The following is a 26,273-nucleotide window of genomic DNA, read 5'->3' as shown; positions in this document are numbered from 1 at the left end:
CTCTTGTTTTTGTTGTGTTTGTGTATGTGTGTTACCATTGACGTTTGTAAAATATCAATTGTACATCAATAGCATTATGATGATTTCATCCATCTAGTGTTGCTACAATTCGATGTTTGTTACTTGTTGGTTGTGATCATCAAATATAACCATACAACATCGTTTTGTGTGGATATGATCGTTGTTGGTTGATTACACATCTTTGTTGTTGTTGTTGTTGATGATGATGATGATATTTGCTTATTTGCTCATTGCTACTGCCGCTGCTATGGATATTAACTCATACCGTTATCATCATCACATCAACATTATCATTATGTTCCTGTTATATTTCCAAAATATTGCCCGTTTATTTTTTGGCCAACGTTTATCATCGATTTTTTTATCGATTAATTGATTGATTCATCATCATCATCATCATTAACAATAACAACGATAGTGAAGAAAAAAACATTGAACTAGATGATTGTTTTTTTTTACTTCTGGATAGACAAAAATTTTGATAATAATCATGGCAAATGAATATGAAATAAATCCAAATAATGGTGGTGGTGGTGGTGGTGGTAATAGTAGTAATGATCAACAACAACAGCATGGTCAAACAACGATATCAAATCAACGAACAAAAATAAAAAAACATCGTTTACCAGTGGAACGAAGTACAAGTGAAATTGTACGAACATATCGCAAACGATTTGATTCATCAAATGATGATGATGATGATGATGATTATGATGATGTTGATGGACGACAAAAACGATGTATGAAAATATCAATCATAACAGATGATAATGATAATAATACCATCCAGGATGACCAATCGACCACCAAGTATGTAAATATAAAGAAATTTAATAAAATTTTAACATTGAAAATTTTTTTTCTTCAACATTTTCATTTATAGATAGCCGCTGGAAACAGCAACGATTACCTGCATGGCAACCAATGTTGAAACCAACATCAGTTTTTATTTCATTCATTATTTTCGGCTTGTTATGCATTGTCATAGGTGTAATAATGTACATTACAAATGAAAAGATACGTGAACATATTATTGATTATACGGATTGTCGACGGATGAATCCAGTGACCGGTTTAAATCAAAGTGAATATTGCCGTGATCGTTGGAAATATCAATGGGATAGTTGTCAATGTTTATTAAATTTCACTATTACCGAACCGATCGATGGACCATTATTTCTTTATTATTCGTTGGACGGTTTCTATCAGAATCATCGCCGTTATGTTGCATCAATTGATCATCGACAATTAATGGGTGAACAATGTTCATTAACATCGATACGTTCAAATTGTTATCCATATTCCGATATCAATGGAACAATAATTGCTCCCTGTGGTGCTATTGCTAATTCAATGTTTTCAGATACATTTCAATTACGTCGTATCATCGTAGACAATAAGAATCAATATGAAAAGATTCACATCTGGCAAAAAGATATTTGTTGGCCAACTGATCGACAAAATCTTTATAGAAATCCATCCAATGGTTTTGATTCGTATGCAAAACCAGTGAATTGGTCAAAAAATTTCTATGATGATATCATATTGAATGATAATAATGTTGCCGGTCATGGTTATCTCAATGAACATTTTATGGTTTGGATGCGTCCAGCTGCATTTCCTAAATTTCGTAAACTATGGGGACGTATTGATGTTCGATCATCCATTGGTAAAAACGACGACGACAATAATAATCATCATGATAATCAATTTGAAGCCGGATCATATCAATTACTAATTGATTATGGTTAGTATGTGTGTATTTTTTACAAATTGAAATGATAATAATAATAATTTTGTTTAATTGTTTTCAATCAAAAAAAAAAAAAAAAAAACAATCAATTCAGATTATCAGACCGTATCGGAACATTTACGTATACCGAAAAAAGTAATCATATCAAACATGTCATGGATGGGTGGAAAGAATCCATTTCTTTCGATTTTATATATGATTGTTGGTGTCATCCTATTACTTACAGCTATTATATTTCTTATTGTTTTCAATAAAATACGATGGAAAGATGAAATGGAAATTCAACATCAACTTTCTTCGACCAATCCACAACAACAACAACAACAACAGCAACAACCGGAAATGAAAAATCATTTCCAATATTATCATTCAACTAGTCAATGATATATAGGGGAATCAATTAATCTAATTCAGTCTGAATTTGAATGGCAACATTTTTTTTTCACAAAAAGTTTTTATTTTTTACAAGATTTTTATAAAGTTTTTTTTTCATTTATTTATTAAATTCATTCATTCATTCAATAAACAGCAATTTTTTTTTCGTTGCTTTCATTAATCAACAACAACAGAACAGAAAAAAAATGGAAAGATAACAAATATATTGTTCAGTTGTGGAAAAGGGGGAAGTGGAAACAGAAAAAACAATTCATCATAGAGAAAGAAAGGAAAAACGTGATGGTTGGTGGGTGGTTTTTTTGCCCAAGGAGAAAAAATACAAGGATTTGTTCAGTTTAGTGTGTATGTGTGTGTGAGTGTGGATGTGGCAATTGTGAATTCTTCATTTCATTTAAAAATGACATAATCATATGTTTATTTCTGAGTGGGCGTATATCGTGTATGTGTGTGTGTGTGTGTGATTATTATTTTATGTTACACAAACATTTAAATGATTTGATTTGGCAGAATATTTTGTGCGCCCGCATCTATACACCTCTTCCGGGTAGTAATTCTGATAGAAAATTCTTCTCCCTTTCGTTTATTGTTTTCAATTGGACACTTTAACCGTTGTTTGTGATGTTGATGATGATGGTGATCTCGTTTTGGTTTTTGTTTCATTATCATCATTATTATTATTATTGTTGTTCATTGTTGTTGAATGTTGTTGGATCATCATTTGTTCATCATCATTATCATCGAATGTTGAATGTGATTGATGATTGATTTTTGATAGTTTTAGCTCATCATTCAATATTTGGACATCATGATGATTCATTTCATCATTATCCGAATCATCGATCATTGGCATCGTCATTAACATTGTTGTTTTTTGTGATTGTTGTTGCTGATGATGCTGTTCATGTTGCCATTGGCGACATTGTTCACATAATGCATTCAATAGATGATGACCATGGGTTGCTGTTTGTATGACACCTTGAACCAAAAAAAAAAAAAGAATTTCAATAATCATTATAAATAACATAACATTATATAACATTTTGACTTACTTGGACTTCGACGTTTACAATAATTATTTAATATAGCATTATCATCATCATCATTATTATTATTATCATTATTAGGAATTAGATTATTATTATTCTTTTGTAATAAATGAGCATGGGCGGTGATGGGCAGTGAATGATGGCGATGATGACGATGATGATGATAATGAGAATGATGATGTGGATTTATTTGTTGAACCATTGAAGAGGTGGTGGTGGTGGTGGCGGTGATCACTGCATTTGTGATTAATGATGATGATGTTGTTGTTGTTGTCGTTAATGATAATATATCTGGTCTATTATCATTATTATTCATCCAGGATTGTCCAGGATTAATATTATGATGATGATAATTACTACTAATCGATGTTGTCCATATTGGCTCCGACATTGAGCAATTATTCATTGTTTTTTTAATCATATAATTATTATCCAAAATGTTTTGATTTAAACATTCTGTTGTTGTTGTTGTCGTCGTCGTCGTTGTTGTTGTTGTTTGTTGATTATTACTAATAATAAATCTATTTGTATTGGAAGGCACCGAAGACAATTTGGACAACGTACAATTCGATTCTTGTTGTTGTTGTTGGTCAAACATTTTAAATGTTTGTTGTTGTTCCTTATCATCATCATCATTATTATTCACCTGAGCATTTGTATTTATATTCTGTGATTGTTGTTGTTGATCTATGTTGACTGATGTAATACTTACACGGCTACGTTTATGTTGAATGTTCATCATTTTAGATGCGGATGATTGATGTGGATTAGATAATAATATTTGATCTGAATAATCTTTTTTCTGATTAGAATTATTATTATCATTTGTCGTTGTGATCGTTACTGATGTATTTGGATTCGTTAAACTACTTTGTGAATTTATTGAACCAGTACCACTGTTAATGATTGCACGATTAATTAAACTACCGGTTTGATTGCCACCAGCAACAGTTTGATTAAAACCACCGCCACCGCCACCACCACAAGTTGTAGCTCTCATTATGCTACTATTACCACTGGCAATACCTCTTGTTGATCCAGCACCTTGTGGCATTCGCATAGGTGCACGTAATACACGTGGTTGCTCAACCGGTAATACGCGACGACGTTTTTTAGGCAATTTAGCCCTTGCTTGTGTATGTGAATAAAACATGGCAAAATTTGAAACAATAACAGGCACAGGTAAAGCGATAGTCAATACACCAGCCAATGCACATAATGCTCCAACAAACATGCCGGCATAAGTTTTTGGAGCCATATCGCCTACAATTTCATTAAAATGAAAAAATTAAAAATTGATCAACAATTTAAAAAAAAGAATAAAAAACACAAAACAAACCATAACCAACGGTAGTCATTGTGACCAATGCCCACCACAATCCTAATGGTATTGAATTAAAATCATTCTCTGGATTTGATTGAATACGTTCTGCATAATAAACAAGACTAGCAAATATCACGATACCAAGTATGAGAAAGAATACGAGCAATATTAATTCACGGGCACTGGCTTTAAATGTTTGTATGAGAATTTTTAGACCAGCTGAATGACGTGTTAATTTAAATAGACGCATTATCCTAATGATGGATAAAAATTCTAATATATCAGCATTCTCCAATTGTGTGTACATTCGTTGTAATATTAGATCAATATAGAATGATAATGTGGCCGTTATGTCTATCACATTGACAGCGCCTAGAAAATTTTTTGAAAAAAAACAAATAAAAAGTTTAATATTTGACCAACAACAACAAAAAAATAGGCACATTACCTTTTAAGAATACAACTTTACTTGGTGAACAAGTAAATCTAGTGATAATTTCCATAGTAAACCAAGCATTACAGACACATTCAATGTAGAAGAAGGCCTGATGTGGATTTGTTTGATTTTTATCAAGAACCCAAGCTTTAGTGCTAGTTGTTGTCATCACAGTTATGTTCCTGATGGATGGTACACGCATATCCGGATGTGTTTTCAAACAAAATGATACTATTGATACACAGATAAAAAATACTGATAACAATCCGACTACTTTGGCCGAATTCGATGAATATGGTTCATCAGTTAAGGACCATAGTTTTGGTTTTAGCCGTTGCCACCATGATAATGTACCATTAAGATAATCTTCTTCCATACCGAATTTACGGGCAATCTCTTCGTCACTTGGTTTCTCTGTATCTAGATCTAATCGATCTAATACGGCCAATGTTTCCTGTGTATCACGATGTTGTGTATAGGTTTTCCAACAACAAGGTTCCACCTGATTCGAATCTAATCCCCAGAATTCTAGTTCTTCTTCAAACAATGGACCACACACATCCGTTGGATAATGTAATTTTCCTGTACGATAATAATTAAGAATCTGACCAAAAACTCCGGGATGGCGATCAAAAAAATATTCATCTAATATTGGATCATAATTGGCTAATGCTTCCGTTAATCGTGATAGACGTGTAGCCGGTATTTTTTTCAATGTTGCCTTATATGTTTCGTGTCGTATACCGCCAACATTTAATATGACACGATTCTCTGAATCAGCATTCATAGTCATTGTCATGGTCGATAATAATTATGATTATGGTTCATATTCGGTTGATCAATATCAGCCAATAATGATAATGAATATTTTGTCATCTTAATAACATGATGATCTATGATCGTTGATGATAATAATAATTTATTGATCATATCCATATGATGATGATCATTGTAATAATGACATGTACTTTTCATAAATTCATTTTTGATTATTGGCAATACGTCATCTTTAAAATGTATTACCATCATCATCATCATCATCATCGTTATCATTGCCATTCACAATGAAAACAACCGAAAACGGTAATTGGACATTTAATGATGATAATTTTTTTTCATTTGGTCAAAAAAAAAAAAAAAATGTTTGTTGTGCGTCCGAGGATGACCGTGAAATTGTGCACCCAGAAAAAATACAACCAGCCAGCCAGCCAGCCAACCACAATCGAATGATTTGTTGTTGTAATTTGATTTCAAGATTCAAATCCTAAATGAGAAAAATAAAACAAAATGAAAAAGAAGAAAAAAATCAGAATCATTTATAAAGAATTCAAACAAATGATCGATTTCAATCGAATCAATAATTTTCATGAAAGCCAACCGGACAATGTATGTATGTATGTATGTATATGTATCACGTTCCCGAGTTGTTTTTTTTATTCGGTATTTTTTCTCAACTATAGAATGATTGAATGTTTGTGTATCATATTATTATACAAAGACCAACGAAAATAAATAAAACAAAAACAAAAAAGATAAATATCACACATAGAGAAAAAATGATTTGTTGAACAAATAAAAAAAAGTATTTGATCTGAATGATTATATGGATCAAACATAGTTATTATTATCATCATTCTCATTTGATGGATATGGATCACCAATTTTGTTCATTGAAAATGGCCAATTTTTTTTCAAGAATTTATTCATTTTTTTCATTTCATTCACCATCATCGTTTGTTTTGTCAATTGACATTTCACACACACACACACACACACACACACACAGATATTTGTTTTTCTTTTTTTTTCTTTCCATTTCTACCGATATCACTTTTCGATGGTGTTTGATGATGGGCACTCGATTTTTTTTGTTCCAAATGGAACACGACACACCCAAACCAAATTTCAAACATAAAGACTGGCTTTTTTTCGTTGTTGTTGTGGAACGAACCAAAAAAAAAAATGTATTGCTATTCCCCAATGATTATTGATTATTGTCAATCGATTTTTTTTTCTTTTTATTTGTTATGTCCAATTTTTGGTCTATTAACGATGGTTTGAAATATGAATGTTTTGTTTTGTTGTGTGTGTGTGTGTATGGTTTTTTTTCTGGGATAATTTTCGACTATCCATCCATTTATTCATTCATAATAATAATATTTACCAATAAATATTTGAAAGAATTATTCTTTTCTTGTTTTCGGTTATTCCGTTAACGGTCATTTTTTATGAATAGCATCCACATACACACATACACACACACATAGAGAGAGAGAGAGAGAGAAACCAACCAATCAATCAATCAAAAACTATCAGAAAAAAATGTGTTCGATCATTTTTTTTTTATTCGTTCGCAATATTTTGTAGTTGATTTTTATTGATTTTTTTTCTAATTTTTCGGTCATTTTTTTTGATCAAATAAATTTTTTTTTGTGTATAAGGCAATTGTGTCACTATATGATGGCATTACTATTCTTATCACAACCGAAAAGGAAATGAAAAAAAAAATAATTGAAATGATGATGGACATCATCGATGTGTGTGTGTCTGTTTTCCTTTTTTTTCTCTCTCCCATAAAGTTTATTTTAGGAAAATTGTTTACTATCGTTTCGAATTATTATTAGGTTTTTTTTTTACTTGGAACAATTTTCATTTCCAATTTCAAAGTTTAAAGTCAAAGATTATTTATCGTTATGGCCATATGGTCATCATAATGATTGGATCATAAAAAAATGAATGTTTTTTTATGATCAATCATTATTGGTTATCATCATATATTAAAGGTTTTGATAGCAGCATTTTCATCAATAATCATTGCCTATAGTCCACTTACACACTTCTGCACAAAACACCCCCGAACACACACACTGAATGTTTTTTATACCCAAAAAATTTTTTTTGACGATAGTCAGTCAATATGTCGTCAACATTATCATTATGTTGATGATAACCGGCAGCGATGCATCATTTTTCTTGGTGAAATATTTTTTTTTTCATCTTCATTCTAATGTTATATACATTGATTGATTGATTAATGGTAAAACTTATCATTTTATATATATTCATCCACAGACACACAACACAGGATTGGAAACAAACAAACATTTAAAAAAAAATAAAGTCAATATCAAACGACCGTCAAAAAAAAACTATAAAATAATGCCGCAGGTTTTTTTCTGCAGATGCAGCAGTCATTCTTTAATTTCTATAAACCTACGTTCAAAGTGATATATGTGTGTATGATGTATATAATGATAAATTGATAAATTCGTTTGTTATGGCCAACTATACCAAAAAAAAAAGTTACTATTCACAACATTTTGGTGCTTTCATCAATATAATCAGGAGAAAAAACTAGTGTTTCAAACAAACAAAAAAAAAAACGAGAGGCTTCTTTTTTCGTCCAAATAATAAAATCAATCGATTCGGGCCATTTTATTTTACAGAATCATTTTTTTTGTCTGGCTTCTATTACCACATTCAATCGACATTAGACAATCGTTGTATGTGTGTGTATGTGCAGAAAAAATGAAAATAGAAAAACATTGAATGACGAAAACAGAATAACGATAAAATGATGAACATCAAAATGTTTCATATCCGGGGACAAAAAAACGTCCGAAAAGAAAATTGAAAAATTTTATGGACGTATGGCCCAGATTCAATTCATTCTCATAAAAAAAACAAACTTGATATAGATTCATTCATTCATTTATTCTCTGGAACAAAATTCTGGTAAAATCAAAAGAAATTCATTGTTGTTGATTCCATTTCATAAGTGTGTGTAGTATGTGATTCGTGCCAAATTTTAGAATTTCTAAAAAAAAGAGGAAAAAAATTGAAACTCGAAAAAAACACTGTTCCAGGAACAAAAACGATTCTCATCATTATCATCAAATTGTCGTCGTGGTCGTCGTCGTCATTAGGCTTCATCAAATTGTTGAAAAATAAAAAATTTTTTTTTGTGTGTCAATCGATATCATCATTTAAAATGATGTTTTTTTCTTTGTTTTTTCTTTTGATGCATTAATCGATCGATTGACAGAAAGAAAAAAAAATATAAATTTTCAACACACATTTCATGATAACGGTGAAACAAACCCAAAATGTCAATGTTTATTTACAGCCTTGAAAAAAATTGGTCTAAATGGATTTGAGAGAAATAAAATTGATGCGGCAACATTTTCAATCATTTTCATTTTTAAAAAATGGAAAAAAAATTATTCTGTTTGAATCAAGCATTTATTTTTTTCATTTATTTAATCATTTCATTCATTTTCTATGCTAATCATCAACTGATGTAAAATGATGGTGATTTGATTTACTACATTACTTGCTTACACTTTGAGATTCTCAGAATATACACACGCACTCACACACACACACATATATGCCATCATGTCAATCAATCAATCACAAATCACAAGACAATCCTAGTTAATGTTTTTAAATATCGAAGCCAGGCAAAGTCAAAAAAAAAAATTTATAAAAACAAAAACAAAATTTAGAAAAAAATTTTAAATCTCATTTTTTTCGGTTTGTTTGTTTCTATATAACACAGTCGATCAATTTCGAATATCATATATGATTAGCTTCGGAATGCTGCTGCTGTTGCTGCTTCTGTATGCATGGCATGCATTTTTAAAGCGGATTTTGTCGAGGATTTTCTTTTTCTTTTTTTTTCGAAATTCAATGTCTTGTTTTGTTTGTTTGTTTATATTAAAAGCACATACACACATGCACACATGCACACAATTGCACAGCCAATATTGTATTCAAGTAAGCGAACAAACACAAAATTTAAAAGAATCAAAAACCAGAGCAAAAAATGGTCAATTTTGCAAAAAAAAAAAAATTATCTGATTGCTGCTTCTCCAAACAACTACTACATTGAAAATTGAGTTTTTTTTCAAGAATATTCTTGAAAAAATAAAAAAAAAAAAAAAAAAATGCTTATTGATGTGGAAATTTCGCAAATAAATTTTTCTTCTACGGTGACGTTACCACGTCGCTTCATTATTAAATATATTCGACATTAAGTTACGATTGTGTGAAAATATTTTGAAACTTTTACAAATAACAATATTATAACAACATTTACGATGATAATGAATATTATTATGGCGATGAGAAAAAAAAATCAACAAACAACCAAAAACTATGGAACAATAATATGGTCACTTGCGTGTGTGTATGATCTCTCTCATTCTTGATGTGAAAAACAGAGAAAAAAAACTTTATTCTTCAAAATATTATGATAAGGAAAAATTCTTGGAACAGCCCATTCCAAGATTATTATTGTGTGCGTTTTGGATACATACTTGAGAGGTAAATGAAAATTTCATGTTACTTTTATACAAGTTTTAATTACTAATAAAAGTAACTATCGAAAAATAGTTTATGATGATGATAGCAGTGAATTATTCGTTGTTTTTCGTTATTTTTACTTTGTGGATTTTCTTTGAGAAACACTTCATCAAAACAACAACAACAACAACAACAAATGAAACAACAAAACAGTGAAGTCATGACGATAATGATGATGATGATGGAAAGTGAAAATATTTTGTCTAATTGTCTAAAGACTTTAGAAGAGAGAAAAATGTGAGGGAAAATTTTCTTAGTGATTCGTGTTTTTATGTCGATTTATGTTTCGGCAATTATAAAAGTTTGTTGTTTTGCCTGATCAAATAATAATGATTATTATATTTTATAAGGAATAGCCGATATATAAATAGATAGAAAAATAGACAGATAGATCGAACAGAAACAAACGTTCAAAACTATTGTAACATGAATAGTTCTTATAATGTTAAAATTGTTGATATTGAGTCGAATTTTACTCATTTTGTATGTTCGATTTGATTTGATTCGAATTCGAATGAATTTCATATATTGATATAATTTAATTGTTTTTGTTGTTAATGATCACCGAATCAAAATTAATAATATGATTGTTTTTCAATTCATCAAATCAACAAACAATCAAGTATAAAATTTCATCCTTTGTTTCGATGTTGTTGATTTCATTATCATTAGATTTTTTCCGGATTTGATGATGACGTTGCAATGCACTAACAAGCTTAATTTATTTCAAAATTTTGTTCCCCATCTCACCCGCTTCATCCGAATGATTCGATTTTGTTTGATTTAATCGAAATTTAATTAAAAAAACAAACAAACAAACAAACCAACTGGCTTTGATTGAAAAAAAAGAATGTAGAATTCTTGAATCATTGAATTTCCTGATGCATAAACATACATCAAAACCATCATCCATCCGAAAAAAAATTCATGAACCATCAACAAATATTAATTGATTTAGAATTCGATGACAGCGAATGTTTTCTGTCTGTGGTATATAATATATATTTATATGCTCAGTTTAATCGGATTATTTATCCGATTACAAATAAACAAACAGCAACAACAGAAGCAGATACCCGTTCAATTGTATATTTGGTATTTGAATTCATCAACAATCCCCGATTTTTTTTTCAAACTGCCGATCAAAACATATGGATCACAAACATACACACACACACATACATACCGGATGTAAGCACAAACAGAAATGATATTTTAACATTTGAAAAAAAACAAAATGAAAAAAAACCATGTCCGAAAACATGATTTAGGATGGATTTTTTTCCAATTCCTAGAAATTCTATTGATAGGGCGGCGTTCTTCTCATCATCATTTATTTATTCAATGTTCAATTAGACATTTATTTAGTAGTTGATGAAACAACAACCAAAAAAAAAAGTTGGGCGGTTCTTCAAAATCAACAATTAAATTCATGTTTATGTGATGATGATGATGATGGGTAATGTACATCTTTTTTTTCATTTTCATTAACATTTGATTTACTGTTATTTATTTTTTCTTACAGCGACAACCAAAAAAAAAAAAAATAAATAAATAAACTGAAACTGACATTTTGGGTTGAAGTTTTCTGAAATCGAATTCCAATATATAAATGGAAAATCTGTTCATCCAAAAAAACAAATCAAACCACCCCCCACCATCACCACCACCACCCCAGTGTCAAACCGAATTTGAATCGTATGGATTTTTTTTTCTCTCAACAAAAAAAAAAATAAAATAAAATAAAAAACATTTGGAAAAAAAAACTCAACGAACCATATAATATGATGTCCGTCGCCGCCCACACACACACACACACACACAAGTGAATGATAGTCTTTCGTCGAGAAAAGACAAACACAAACAGACAAAAACAGAAATTAACTTTTTTTTCAAATTCTAAAAACAACAATTCAATCATTCAGTGAACATTCTAAAAAACCCATTCATTCATTCATTCATTTTATTCATTAGCCAATTAAGATAAATCAAAAATGTTGTTTTCATTAGTTTTTATATAATGTGAAAACATTTTCGAACAACGGCAACAAATTCATACACAAACAAACAAACAAACACAAAAAACAAAAATGGAAATTATTTCGTTTTTTCATTCATTCATTCATTCATTCATTTTTTTGTTTGTTTACATTTCACAATTTAATTTCCAAAAACCAGAACCATAAAGCTCATCCATGATGATGATGAGGATAATGATAAAAACAAGAATGAATTATCAAAAAAAAAAAAAAAAACGAAGAAGAAAGTTTTAATAATTCATTCCTGTTTTTTTATCTTTATCATCGTTATTATCGCTGTTGTTTGATGGTTTTTTTTCCTAAGGGGGTGGGAGTAATAATTTCAATTTAATTTATGAATTACGAAGAAAAAAAAACTTGTATATACACACACATACACACACACAGTAATAGTATAGTATTCATAGTGACATAATACACACACACATTTTATTTATATGTAGATCTTCATACAAAGATAATGTCTAATCAGAGATCAGACAGTGTGAAAACAAAAACAAAATCTGACAATGAACAAAAAAAAAGAACTATATAGAGAATGAATGAATGAATGGATGGATAAAAAACTTTTGACAAGTCATAAACCTTCATCATTATCATCAGTGAAAGAAAAAGAAGAAAAAGAATGTCTGAAGCTTTTCATTGTGTGTGTGTGTTTGTGTGCGTGTGAATCGTTTATCGTTTCTTGAACACGAATTTTCTTCTGAATTATTCTTCTTGATTCTTCGTTTTTTCGTTTTTCTTTTTCCTTTTCTTTAGATGATGATGATGATGGTCGGTGGAACCAGATACCATAATTCTGTTAGTGTGATTTTTTCTAATTTTTTTTTGCTTATTTTTTTTCTCACATTTTTTTTTCATTCAATAACAACAACATCAATTCATTCACATTGTCGTCGCCATCATCATCATCATCATTGGTGTTTATCATCTTGTCATGGTTTGTCTTGTTATTGTTGTCTATTTCTTTTTCTTCAATTTTTTTTGTATAGAAAAAAATTGAAGAATTCAAGTTTCAAATTTCTTTTTATCGTATATACAATGGAAGCAAAAAAGAATCTTGCTGAAGAATGGAAGTGAGAAAAAAAACATACTACTCTCATATCTCTCTCTCACTATCATCATTTTGATTCAAAGAATTCTTGATTCATTCATTCATTCATTCATGTTGCAATGTTGTATTTTTTTTTCCTGTAGGGGGACTGTGTGCGTGCCTGTGTTTGCGTGTCTTCATTCTTCCATAGTCTACTGTTCAATCATCATTGTGTATTGTAGAGAGAGAGAGAGAGTTTAACATTTAGATTTCGATTTAACATTAGTAGTTTACATTCAAAAATTTAGAATTTCATTCAAATGGAGTAAAAAAAAAAAAAAAATTCATGATTCCTGCATTGGACACAACAACAATCAAATTATGGTTATTGTATAGAGGTTGATTATGTTAAATTCTTTTTTATTTCTCTTTCAATTCCATTATTCATTTTCATTCAAATAAAAAAGTTACATTGTACACATAATATACAAACAAAAAAAAAATGCTGGTTCGTAGATTGATGGATTGAAATAGCCACGAAATAGAAATAGAATAGAAACGTTACCGTGTGTGTGTGTGTGTGTGTCTGTGTTCTGGTGGTTATAATGGTTTCAGGTTTTTCTTTTTGTTTTTTTTTTCAATCATCATAATCATATATAATAATAGATTTGTAGCACATTGTTACAAGATAAGCTTGGGTAGAAAAACAGAATTCAATTTCTTCAATTTAATTTTTCTAATATCCAATACCATTTTCAGATTGATTGATAAAAATTCAAGTTTTTTTTTCTTCATAAGAATTATTGGTTCAAACACAATAATAATAGTTGACCATTCAATCTGTTGGCTGGGTGTGTGTGTGTGTGTGTATGTCTGTGGTTTTCTGTAATTTGAACATCAACACATAATGTCTAAGTTTGTTTGTTTTGTCTGGGCGTTTGTAAAGGATGCGGATGAACAACAACAACAAAAAAAAAACACAACGATGTGTGAGCATTATCTACACACACATCGTATGAGGGTGGGAAAAACTACGACGACGACGACTAAGACAAAACAAAAACGTGTGTGTGTTAAAAACTAGAAGAAGAAGAAGAAACAAAAAAAAACTAAAAGAAAATAAAAAAGTTTTCAAAATTTTTTTTTTTAGAAAATTTATTTCATGGTAAAACTTTTTTTTTTACTTTTTCATCAAATTTTATTTTGTTGGTAAAAGAGTAAAAGTTTTTTGTTGTTGTTTCTGTTTCGGTTATCAACACATTGGTTTTGCATTTGTTGTCGTTTGTTTGTTTGTTTGTGTGCACCATACATATTCGATAATCAAAATTTTTATTTTTTTTGATTTTTGATTTGATTTGAAATTAAATTCAAATTGAAATCGATAAAACTAGACAATGGAATGAAGAAAAAAAAAACCTACTGAATTAGATCAATTTGGACAAAATACAAAAAAAAATTGTTATTTATGTTATGTAGTGTCTGTCTGTCATCCAAAACATCTCCCTCTCTCTCTCTCTTTCTAAGGACATATTTTCAATGAAACAAAAAGAGAAAAATGTGTGTGTGTGTGTTTTTTTTTCCCATTCAGGATATGTCCACATTTATTCAATTCAATTCAATTCATATGTTCTTATGGGTCATCATCATCATCATCGTCGTTGTTGTTGTTGATGTTATTGTTATTTTAGAATGAAAAAAAAAATTTTCTTTCATTCTAAGAATACAACAAAAAAAAACAAACATGGAAATATGTTGCATGTTTTGTTTGTCTGTTTGTTTTATATATATGAATATAGTAAGAAAAAGAAAAAAAAAGTAAATATATGGATAACGAATTTTATCAAATGTATAACATGAAAACAAAATGAAAATGGCGATGATAATGGTAATGATGATGAAAACAATAACTTGGATACATATACACACACACATAAAAAAAACACAAGAAGAGAAAAAAATAATAATCATCATCATCATCTAGAGATCTATCCATTTCATTCATAAATAAATAAATAAATAACTACAAGTATTTTCTTGTTGTGATAAAGTCCATCCTCATCATCATCATCATCATCATCATCATCAAAAAAACGACAATAGAAATATCAACGTTATAAGCTTAACAACAAGAATATTCTCATATATTTCTTATAAGAATAAAATGTCGGCCATCATCATCATCATGTTAGACAAATAAATTGAAATAAAGACAATATGACAGATAGAAACTTGTTTCGTTGTTTCTATTTATAATAATAATAATAATACAAATATAATTCTAAAAGAATCATTTGGAAAATCAAATCAACAACGGTTTGACTTGAAATATTGTGAGTCTCTTTCTGTGTGTGTGTATGTGATACGAAAAAAAAAGTTTTAAGAAACATTCAGAATTGTTAACATGTCGAATAAACAGTATTTATGCAAATGACCTTTAAGAGTATGTATGTGGGTGTGTATTAATATTGTGTTTGTATATGACACAACTAGAGCACAAATAATCAACAAAGAATTAATCCGATTGATAATGTGTGTGTGTGTGTGTGTGCGTTTGTGTTTTGAAAGAATCAAAAGAATTTACCAAAGAAAACAAACTGAATTACTTGATTGACATGATGACATATATTGATGTGGAATCAAAGTGAAATATATATTTCGAATAAAGAAAAAGAAAAGGCAACATAGAAAAAAAACAAGCAAGCAAGTAAGCAAAAAAAATCAAAGAATTCCAGAATTTTGTAGAATAAAATGAATGTGGCATTTTTTTTCTCTCTCCATTCATTCAGACAATGATTCTTTGAATCTCTTGCACTATCCCTCTTATTTATTCACAACGAAAGCATAATAATAATAGTCATTTATCGAATATAATGAATATATATATGTGAAAAAAAAATCAAACACTGGATATATAAATATGAAGATTTTGGATGAATGAATGGGAAAAAAAGCAAAGGAAATAAAATGAATAAAAATGGAAATAATAATTATTATGATGATGATGATGATGATGATGATTATAATGGAGAATTCAAAATATGTTACTAACTAACTAGCTAACTAACCAGAAAAAAAAGCAATGCAGTGAAGTTGGCTGTCAGTACTACTACTACTATGACGACGATGATTGCTGCTCCAGAAATATTCAACCAGCCCATCAAAATAAGGATTGAAATAATCATCATCATCATTCAAAATTAAAAAGCAAAAAAAAACGAATAATGAATAACGAAATTCTAAGGAAAAAAAAAGAAAGAAAGAAATAAGGTGCTTTTTGGTCATATAGTCATAGAATCACTTTAGAATCACTTTGGGAAAAGTTTTTTTTCTTTGTTGTCCCAAAGATTTCTTGATTAGTTATTATTTATTATTATTTGCTGACGTTATGATCATTATCGTCATCATCATCATCATCATCATTATGATGATGCTTACTATTGTGAATACATAAATACATCATGTGGTGGTGACCTAGCTCACGAATCAAATATAAAATTTGACAATGAAAAAAAGGGAATCATTATCATCATCAAAATTGGATTTTTTTTCTGGTTTTGGTTTTGGTTTGTTAGTTTGTCGCCCACAAAAAAAAATTTTCTATAAACTTTCAAGTATTCAAAACGTATAATAATAATTTTTTTTTACCCTGGAATTGAATTCCAGGTTCCACATTTCACTACGACCACCAACATGAAACATTTTTTCATGATTCTTTTCAGCTGCTCAATAATAATAATATATGATAATTTATTTTTCTTGTAAATCTTGAAAAAAAGTGATATTAATATATTGAATATATGAATGTCTGTTTGGTTCATATATCATCAACATCGTCATCATCATCATCATCATTATCATCATGAGCAATCAAATTAAATAAACAAATGAATAAAAAAAAACAAAAATTGTACATCAACAACAACAACAACAAAAAATTGCATATAAATTTTCATATCTAGAGGATGAAGAAAAAAAAATAATCACATAATAATGGATGTGTGCGTGTGTGTGTGTGTGAAAACAACGACCAACAAGAAAAAATGCAAAAAAAAAGAGAAAAAAATTCATCCAAAATAATATTTTTGAGTGATGCACACATTGTTGTTGTTGTTGAGAATCAAATTACCCATCATCATCATCATGATTGAAAGTAATTTGAATTTTTTTTTTTGTCTTCTTGTATATCAACACAATCAATTTTGACAACAACAACAACAACAACAGCAGCAGCAGCAGCAGCAGTAGAGCAAAAAAAAACACCAAAGCTTTATCTGAATTTATTATGGAGATTCACTTTACGTTGTTTATCTGATCAGATTATTATTACTTTGGTTTGTTTTTGTTGTCATCGACGTTACTGTTCAAATCAAATCATCATCATCATCATCATCATCGTTGCCGCAGTTGTCGTCTGTCAGAAAATGAAAAAAAAGAATCAATGATAGGAATCACAGTGAAATTTGTATGGATGATTTATATTTTGATTTATTTGAACAAATTTTTTTTTTCACAAAAAACAAACAAACAAAACAAAACAAATATAAAATTATTCATTCATTCACAAATTTTTTTTTGCTCATTTATTTGTTTGTGGCAACAGACACACACACAGAAAAAAAAATTGAGTTCACAGTTGACAATTTTGACATTTTCTGCTTTTATCATAATGTTTTGATGATGATGATGGTGATGGCGGTGGCGATGGTAGCAATATATAGAATTTTTATTATCATCAAAATTTTATACCGTCTTTGTTTTTTTTATGTCACAATTTGTTTTCACATGAATGAATGAAAAATGGTTGATAATAAGATTTTTGTAATGAATCGATTCACAAATATATATTAAATAATAATGATGATGATGATGATGATGAGTGAATTTATTAACTTGAATGATGATGAATAAATTTGAACTATAAACAAACAACTACAATTTAATGGAATAAATGAATATAATCAATCAATCAATCAATCAATTGACCAAATAAGTAGAAAGTCTTTCTGTGTGTGTGTGTGTGTGTAAAAAAATGTGAATGAATAAGTTTGTTATTGCATATTATCATCAATACAAGAATCGAACACAAATGATTCGATTCTATTTCTACCCTAATCTCATTTCCTGTCTGTATATATAAATGTGTTTAAAACATTCAAATCACCATCATCATCAAGTTGTTAAAATAGTTATATGAATAAAATCTCGTTAAGTTGAGAATAATGATGAAACTTTTTTTTTTCTTTTTTACTTACATCATAAACTATTGATCATCAACATGACATTTTTTTTCCAATCAATCAATTCAACGATTCATTGCAGGGAGTATAATTAATGCCAATAATAATAATAACAAAATGAATGAAGAAAATATAATCATACTATACAAACAAAGAATAAGTAATAAGTAATAATATATTGAGTTAATTAAAATATTTTATAGTAAATGGACAATGGTCAAATGAATGGTTGTTGATTGTGGAACTAAACAAAAGAAAAAAAGAAAAAAAAGGTAAATGTTGGCCCACAAACACAAGCCACGTTTTTCCAATTCATCTTTTTTTTAGATGAAAAAAGAAATAGCCAGAGAGAGAGAGAGAGAGAGAGAGAGAGAGAGAGAGAGAGAGAGAGATGGATAAGAAATAAACATGAAAATCTTCTGAGGATTCTTGCAAATAATAATAAAATGGAAATGAAAATGTTCCAACAACAAACAATAACTAAATTGGATTCAGATGTTGGTTTCTTTCTTTCATTCTTCTTTCTTTTTTTTGTCTTTTACATTAAACACATTTTTCATGGTGTGCACAGAATATTTGTATGTGTTGTTGTTGTTGTTGTTGTTGTTGCTGCTGCTGATGTTGTTATCTAAATAATGGAAAAACTAAAATCCACAATGGATAAAAGAATAATTTCTTTTCTCTATTCTCATTTTCATTTTCATTGTCATTATCATCATCATTCTTAGATTGGGATATTTTGGCTTCCACACACACACACACACAACACAAGCAAAGTTTTAATTTGAAAAAAATGCAAAAAAGATATACGGTCGGTGTGTGTGTGTGTGTGCGAATCGAAATCAATTAACGATTCTTAGTTGGTAGCGGTGACGGTAATTTGAACGCTGCCATTTTCTTTACTATATCGCTCTATATACAATTTTTCTTATCAAATTGAAAAGAAAAGAAAAAAGAAAAGATAATGCCATCAACATTATGGATCAACAGAAAAACTTATCTTTCATTTCATTTCATTTCATTCTGGATATTTGTATCCACATCAAATTAAATATAGATAATGGGAAAAAAAAGAATTTAAAAACCAAATTAATTCAATTAAAAAAATGGAATTTTTTAATAAAAAAAAAGAAAAAAATTTTAAATTTCAAATTCATCACACATCAAACGACGATGACCATTTTATGAAACAAAATGAGAAAAAAAAAGAAGAAAAAATTCCATTTTAATAGCCTACTATAGTAGTAGCTTTGAATTTGAAATTCAAATTCAAAACAACAAACAATTCTGTTTCAAATAAACTAAACAATAATGTCATCATCATCCACATCATCCATTATCGGTGGCTTTATTTATTCATCATTGATGTTGGACCGAACAAAAAAAAATAAAATAAAAAAACGGTTTTTTAATTTACTACTTCGGCCACTCCCAACTCATTTGTCAATGAAAATGAAAACAAAAATGAAAACAAAAACGAAAATGAAAAAAAACGTTTAACCAACCAACTTCAACTTGTATATACAACAATTAGAATAATACACACACACACACTGTTATTCTATGCCGCAGAAAAAAAATATAACATCAACTATTTATGAATGGTACACACACACACACAAATACAAAAAAAAAACACTTGATTCATTCATTTTGAATAATGAATTAACCACCACCACCACCAACAAAACAAAAACAAAAACAATTTTCACAAATGAATGAAAACACACACACACACACACATCACACACCATCACCACTATCATGGTCATCATCATCATCATATGAAAATCGATGGGCGTGTGTGTGGATTGTGGCATTTACTTTTCCTTTTTTTTTTGCTCCGGTCATCAAACCATTTTTTTTGATTAATTTATTTTTTTTTCTCTTTCCATTACACATTGGTCACAACGGGGGTTTTTGTTTTCATTTCAACCATTGTGAATTTCATGGACAGTGGGAAAAAAAAACTTTTATTATTTTTTTCTCTTTATTTGATGATTTCATTTTTCTTTATGTATGGTCGGCTATTTATACCTCATTGTTGTTGATAATGATGATGATAACGCGACAGGCTCTCTAAATGGAACTAAAATATATCACTGAAAAAAAATCTAATCGATCAAAACACTCAATTTGGCAACGGAGAGAGAGAGAAAAACTTTTTTTCTTTCTTTCTTTGTTTTTTTTCATTTGATTTCACACATTAACTTTTTGTTTCCCATTCATTTTTCTACCCGAATCATCATAAATGTGAAAGAACAAAATATACATTACCGTATGATGATGATGATGATGATGATCAATCAATAGTGAATTTTTTTTCCCCTGTGCTCTTTAACGGTAAAATAAAATCATTATAGAAAGAGACTAGACTATAATGACAAATGATGATGGTGTGTCTGTTTGGTTTGTTTGTGTGTGTGAGTGGAAATAGGTGGAAAAAAAAATCGAATCGAATTGATTTGAAATTAAATTCTTGACCAGTATACTAATAGAGAAAAAAAAGAGAGAGAAAAGCTTTTATTTTCTTTACTTTCCGTTTTAGTTTGTTTACATTATCGAACGCACACGAACAAGAATAATAATAAAATAATGAGATAATGATTACCTTTTTTGTTTCTTGGGCACAGTTGATAATATCGAAAAATGGTGTTTTTGAAAACAAACAAACAAATCCCAAATGGAATCGAAAAAGTAAAAAGGAAAATTTTTTTTTTTTTTTTTGGAACTTCAAACAAAACAACAGATTGATGATTATGGATGTAAACACACACACACAATTTACTCATCACACACACACACACACGGATGAATGGATAAATGGATGGCAAATTATGAAATCAAAAAAAAAATGGATCGATTTTGAAAATCGATCAAACAAACATATTAAACGCACAAACAAACAAACACAATTACGAGATCAATCATTTGATATAAAAAGTTCGTTCATGTCGAAATAGCCGGCAACGTTTCTTATTGTTAACAACACATTTCAAATGTTTTTTTTTTTTTTTTTTGAACAAACATTCGAAATGTGAAATGTGTGCTTTTGATTAACTTGTCACATTACATTATTTTTTTTCGATGATGATGATGATGATGATCATCGATGCGAAATCATCGCATCATGATGATGATGACAATAGTCAATAATCTATCAATATTTGTATGAATAAAATAATCATTCTGTGTTGAAATCACAATCGATGATTTTGTTATTGTTATTGCCAAAGTGGTGGATTGAATTTTTGAATTTTTTTTTTCATCTCTTCAAATGATGATGATGATGATGATGTGATTGAATGACAAACCATTTGTAAAAAGAAGAATAACAACGATCCAAATGCAAACATCATAATCATCATCATATATAAATTGATAATGTGTGTGTGTAGAATCACAAAAATATTTTTCAGAAAAAAAAGTTATTTTATAATATGCATTGCTGTTTTTTTTTTCATTCATTCATTTTTCCCTGAACGACAGCAAAAAAAAACGTGAGTAAATCATGATGAGATTCTTGATGATGAGAAAAAAATTGAATTTTTTTTTCAAATTCAATTTTGGTTTTTTGTAATTTCCGATTCGAATATTTTTTCTTGAATTTTTTTTTTCTTTCACATCAACATTTGAAATTCACATCACTCTGTGGTTCATGATCAACACTTGCACGCACATACAATCATGATAAATCATTTTTTCATTTCATTTCTTGTTATTGTTATTATTCTTTACAACAACAACAACAACAACAACAATTCCACATCCAGACATCACCACCAGGCAGAATAATGATAAAAACGACAGCAAAAAGAAGAAGAAGAATAAGTATAACTAAATTGTAAGAATGAATGAATGAATCGAACCGTAAACAACAACAACAACAACAACAAACAACAGCAGCAACAAAGGCAAAAACTGTCGAACGAGTAAGAATTCAGTAAGATAACAAATGATGAAACAAAAAAAAATCATTCGAACCACATTTATTATATAACTAATAATGTTTATTTTTTTATTCTTTTTTTTCAGAAATTCAGTGATTTTTTTTCGAATGATTTTGATTTGATCATTGATCATTGATCGTTGATGATGAGCTGATTGAAAGAAAATAAAAAAAAAGAAAAAACGGCTGATTCAAAAAAAACAAAAAAAAAAATCAGATCACAAACAAATTGAAAAAAAATCGAAACGCAAAATCGGCAATAAACGAACACCACACACTGTCATCGACACCAAATTAAATGTGAATTTTTATATATTTTTTTTCGGAATTTTCGAACACACACATTGGCAGACATCAGCAGAATTAAATTTGGTAAATATGGTTGGTATAATAAACGAATAAACCAAAGTGAAACTGTACATCGTCTTTTTTTTTTGTTGAATGGATCCGATCTGTTTTTTTTCTTTTCTTTTTTTCTGTTTTTTTATGGTCTAATAGTTCGATGACTATCTTGACTATGAGATCATCATCATTATCAGCGATTCGGTTTATATTCTGTTCATTCATTCATCATTTGATGTTTTATTATTATTATTATTGGCTATTCTTGCTTTATATACAAACAACACACATTACAACATTGTGAAATGATGATAATTCTTTATGGAATATCACATTGTTTGGTAGAATATTCAACATCTAATCAACACACACACATAGCAGACAGATCAGACTATAGACCAGAAATACCAATATTACATACACTTTATACATACACCATAGAAATGAATCACACATTACGAAACAAACACCATGATGATGATGATCAGACGGCGCAATGTTATTTTCAGTTTTTTTTTTCATTCATTTTCATTCTCTTTTTACAAGAAAAAAGTGTGTGTGTGTTTCTATCGAGGAATAACGGGGGCAAAAAAAAACTGAAATTCCTGAATTTGATGAAAAAAAGTATGTATAGTATGGTATACTTTGAGTATCTATAGAAGCAGCAGCAGCAGCAGCAACAACAGCAGCTGGTTGGTTGGTTGGTTACAGCATGTCGAATGGCTGCGATTGATAGTGAGTATGTATTCTTGACATGTATAGAATATTTTTTTTTGGATTCTGGATTCTAGGATTCTAGGTTCGTTATTATTATTATTATTATTATTATTTGTATTTGTAGTTGAATGTTGCCCTATGTTTGGTTGTATATTGATATGCGCGTATCTCATATACACACACACACACACACATTGACTATAGGAATATTGTGTGTGTGTGTGTGTGTGTGTGATTTTTAGGTGATAGTAAAAGTAAAAAATTTACTTGAACACAAAAAGTGGGTGTATACTTTTTGTGTATGTGCGTAAGTATATGATTGTGAATTAAATGAATGAATCGATGAACAAAAAAAAAAGTATCGCACACACACACACGTTTTATATTTATTCAAAATGTCTATATTTCTAAAAAAACCATCATCATCATTATCCTTGAATTCATCATCATCATATGGCGCCTTCTTTTTTTTTTTTGGTTTTTCATTCTTCATTTTACAAATCCATTTTCATTCTCGTTTTTGGTTTGTTTGAAGATACTAAGGCAACTTTTTTTTTGAACCAAACAATGAAACAAATACCAAAAGCCTTTAGCCCGCGAAATATTATAGAAAAAAAAGAAAGTAGGCAAACAAAATGAAAGAAAAAAATCTAGTAGCCATACATACACGCACACACATCAAAAAGGAAACACTATACATTGCATATTAGAGTAGTAGCAAGTTAGCAAGTAACAACAAATAACAATAACAGTGTCTGTGAATTATTGACAAGAATTTTTTTTTTATTTCGACAATTCCTTTTCCTCCTCATTTTTCTATTCTACTACTATTACTCCTCCTTTGTAATCTTATCATCGTCATTCTCTTTCTTTTTCATTTTTTTATATTTTTCTTTTCTGTTGCACATATTTTACTTATGATGATGAAATTGATCGACAACATGACTACCGTATATAATAATATATTCTGGGACATAACTTTTCGAATTATCCAATGAATTTTCCAAGTCGTCGTTGTCGTCGTCATCGTCATCATCATCATCATTTTTGTCATCATCGAAAAAAAATGTTTGTCTCTCTTTATACCCATCAATCTAGTCTTAAATTCTTAGAAAAAATTCTTATAAAAAAAAACAGAATTTAACCAAGATAAATAACATATTGTGCATTACTTCAAAAAAAAAAAATAAAAAAAAATTCTTGTTTTTTTCTTTTGGAATTCTAAAAATGAAATTTTTTTTTCTTTCATTTTCTTATGTTCCAACCTCACATATAGCATAACATTCAATTATTATCGATGAAAATCAATGAATGAACGAAAAATGAATTCAAAAAGATTAATGTATTGGAAAGACAACAACAGCGTCAAATCCAATGATATATCCGTCATAAAGTTTGCCGGAAGTTATAATTCATGATGATTCAAGTATTTTTTTTTCACTATGACACACCATTCAACGTTAAAATAACCCCATGGGTTTTAGATCGTTATTTTTTATATATAAAAGGTATGTTTGTTTGTTTGTTTTTTTTAAATGGAATCTAGATCATTTTCCAATCACCATCATTGTCTGTTTTTTTTTTTTTTTTTTTTTGGTTTACCTAATTCATTCAAGCTTCTAATTCTGATTTTTTTTTCGTTAGATCACTTTAGAGAATTTTGGAATCAAATTTCTTTTGCACATTAATTGCCTTTTATTATTGTTACATAATAATAACACGATGGAATCAAATTCCAAACTTAAGATGTGGAAAAGGGGTGGGGGATGATGAAAAAAAAATGAATTGCCGTTCTCTCGGTTTACAAAGGGAAAATGTTTTTCCCTCTGTGTGTGTGTGTGTGTGTGTGTGTGTGTGTGTGTGTCTGTAGACACAAAAAAAATGTACTAAAACACAAAGGAATAACCAAATAAAAGTTTTGTATATGATAATCGAATCAAAAAGAAAAAACATAATGGAAATTCTTTCAATTCTTTTGTAGTCAATAATCAAAATTAAAAATAGCTCAGGTATCATTAACAGAAGAAGAAATGAAATAAAATAAAAAAAAATCCAAATGTTGGTCACATCATCATCATCAAATACATGTATAAATCTCAGATAAAAATCATTACTAAATAACCATCTTCATCATCACCATTATCAATAACAACAACAAAAGATGATAATCTAACCATTGTGGTCAATCAATCGATTGATTGAAAGATCGATAGATAGATAGATAAATATATACAAAGAGACAGAGAGAGAGAGAGAGAGAGAGTACCATTAATACCATTGACGTATGTTTATTTTATATAATATAATGGATTCCAGAAACAAAATATAATTCCATGGTTTTCACTTTCTCTATGTCTCTATGAAAATAATGATAATGATGATTATGGCCAAGACCTTAGATATATAGAGATAAGAAGATATTATTATTATTAGAAAGAAAGAAAGACTAAAATCTTTTTCTTCTTCTTTTTTTTTGTTATTATGAAATTCATTCATTGAAAATGGTATTAAAATATTATTATTATTATTATCATATCAACAACAACAACAACAGCAACAACAACAACAACAACAAATGTATGTTAAATGTGTGTAGCCAGCCATATAATTCAT

The 26,273-nt window shown here is 29.0% G+C and overlaps 2 protein-coding genes across 4 annotated transcripts; one reads left to right on the top strand and one right to left on the bottom strand.

Moving 5' to 3' along the window:
- Window positions 1-144: 144 nt before the first annotated feature.
- Window positions 145-2,300, top strand: LOC124489788 (cell cycle control protein 50A). Its single transcript, XM_047052177.2, has 3 exons — window positions 145-831; window positions 905-1,768; window positions 1,869-2,300. Exons 1-3 carry the CDS (start codon window positions 786-788, stop codon window positions 2,156-2,158), a joined length of 1,200 nt encoding a protein of 399 aa, XP_046908133.2. The 5' UTR covers window positions 145-785; the 3' UTR covers window positions 2,159-2,300.
- Shaw (potassium voltage-gated channel shaker cognate w) lies at window positions 2,209-22,720 on the bottom strand. Of its 3 annotated transcripts, none has more exons than XM_075730330.1 (5): window positions 21,264-22,720; window positions 4,989-6,240; window positions 4,556-4,912; window positions 3,220-4,479; window positions 2,209-3,145 (listed from the first exon to the last, which is right to left on the bottom strand). In XM_075730330.1, the coding sequence occupies exons 2-5, from the start codon at window positions 5,773-5,775 to the stop codon at window positions 2,760-2,762; spliced, it is 2,790 nt and encodes a 929-aa protein (XP_075586445.1). In that variant the 5' UTR covers window positions 5,776-6,240; window positions 21,264-22,720; the 3' UTR covers window positions 2,209-2,759. The 3 variants fall into 3 exon arrangements, with proteins under 3 accessions (XP_075586445.1, XP_075586446.1, XP_075586447.1); XM_075730331.1 differs by lacking the exon at window positions 21,264-22,720 and adding an exon at window positions 20,930-21,045; XM_075730332.1 differs by lacking the exon at window positions 21,264-22,720 and adding an exon at window positions 17,743-18,480.
- Window positions 22,721-26,273: the final 3,553 nt, after the last annotated feature.

Source organism: Dermatophagoides farinae, chromosome 4 (assembly GCF_024713945.1).
Source record: "Dermatophagoides farinae isolate YC_2012a chromosome 4, ASM2471394v1, whole genome shotgun sequence".
NCBI classification, from domain to species: Eukaryota; Metazoa; Arthropoda; class Arachnida; order Sarcoptiformes; family Pyroglyphidae; genus Dermatophagoides; species Dermatophagoides farinae.
Note: the sequence above shows the minus strand (reverse complement) of the source record. Positions and strands in the feature narration are given on the sequence as shown.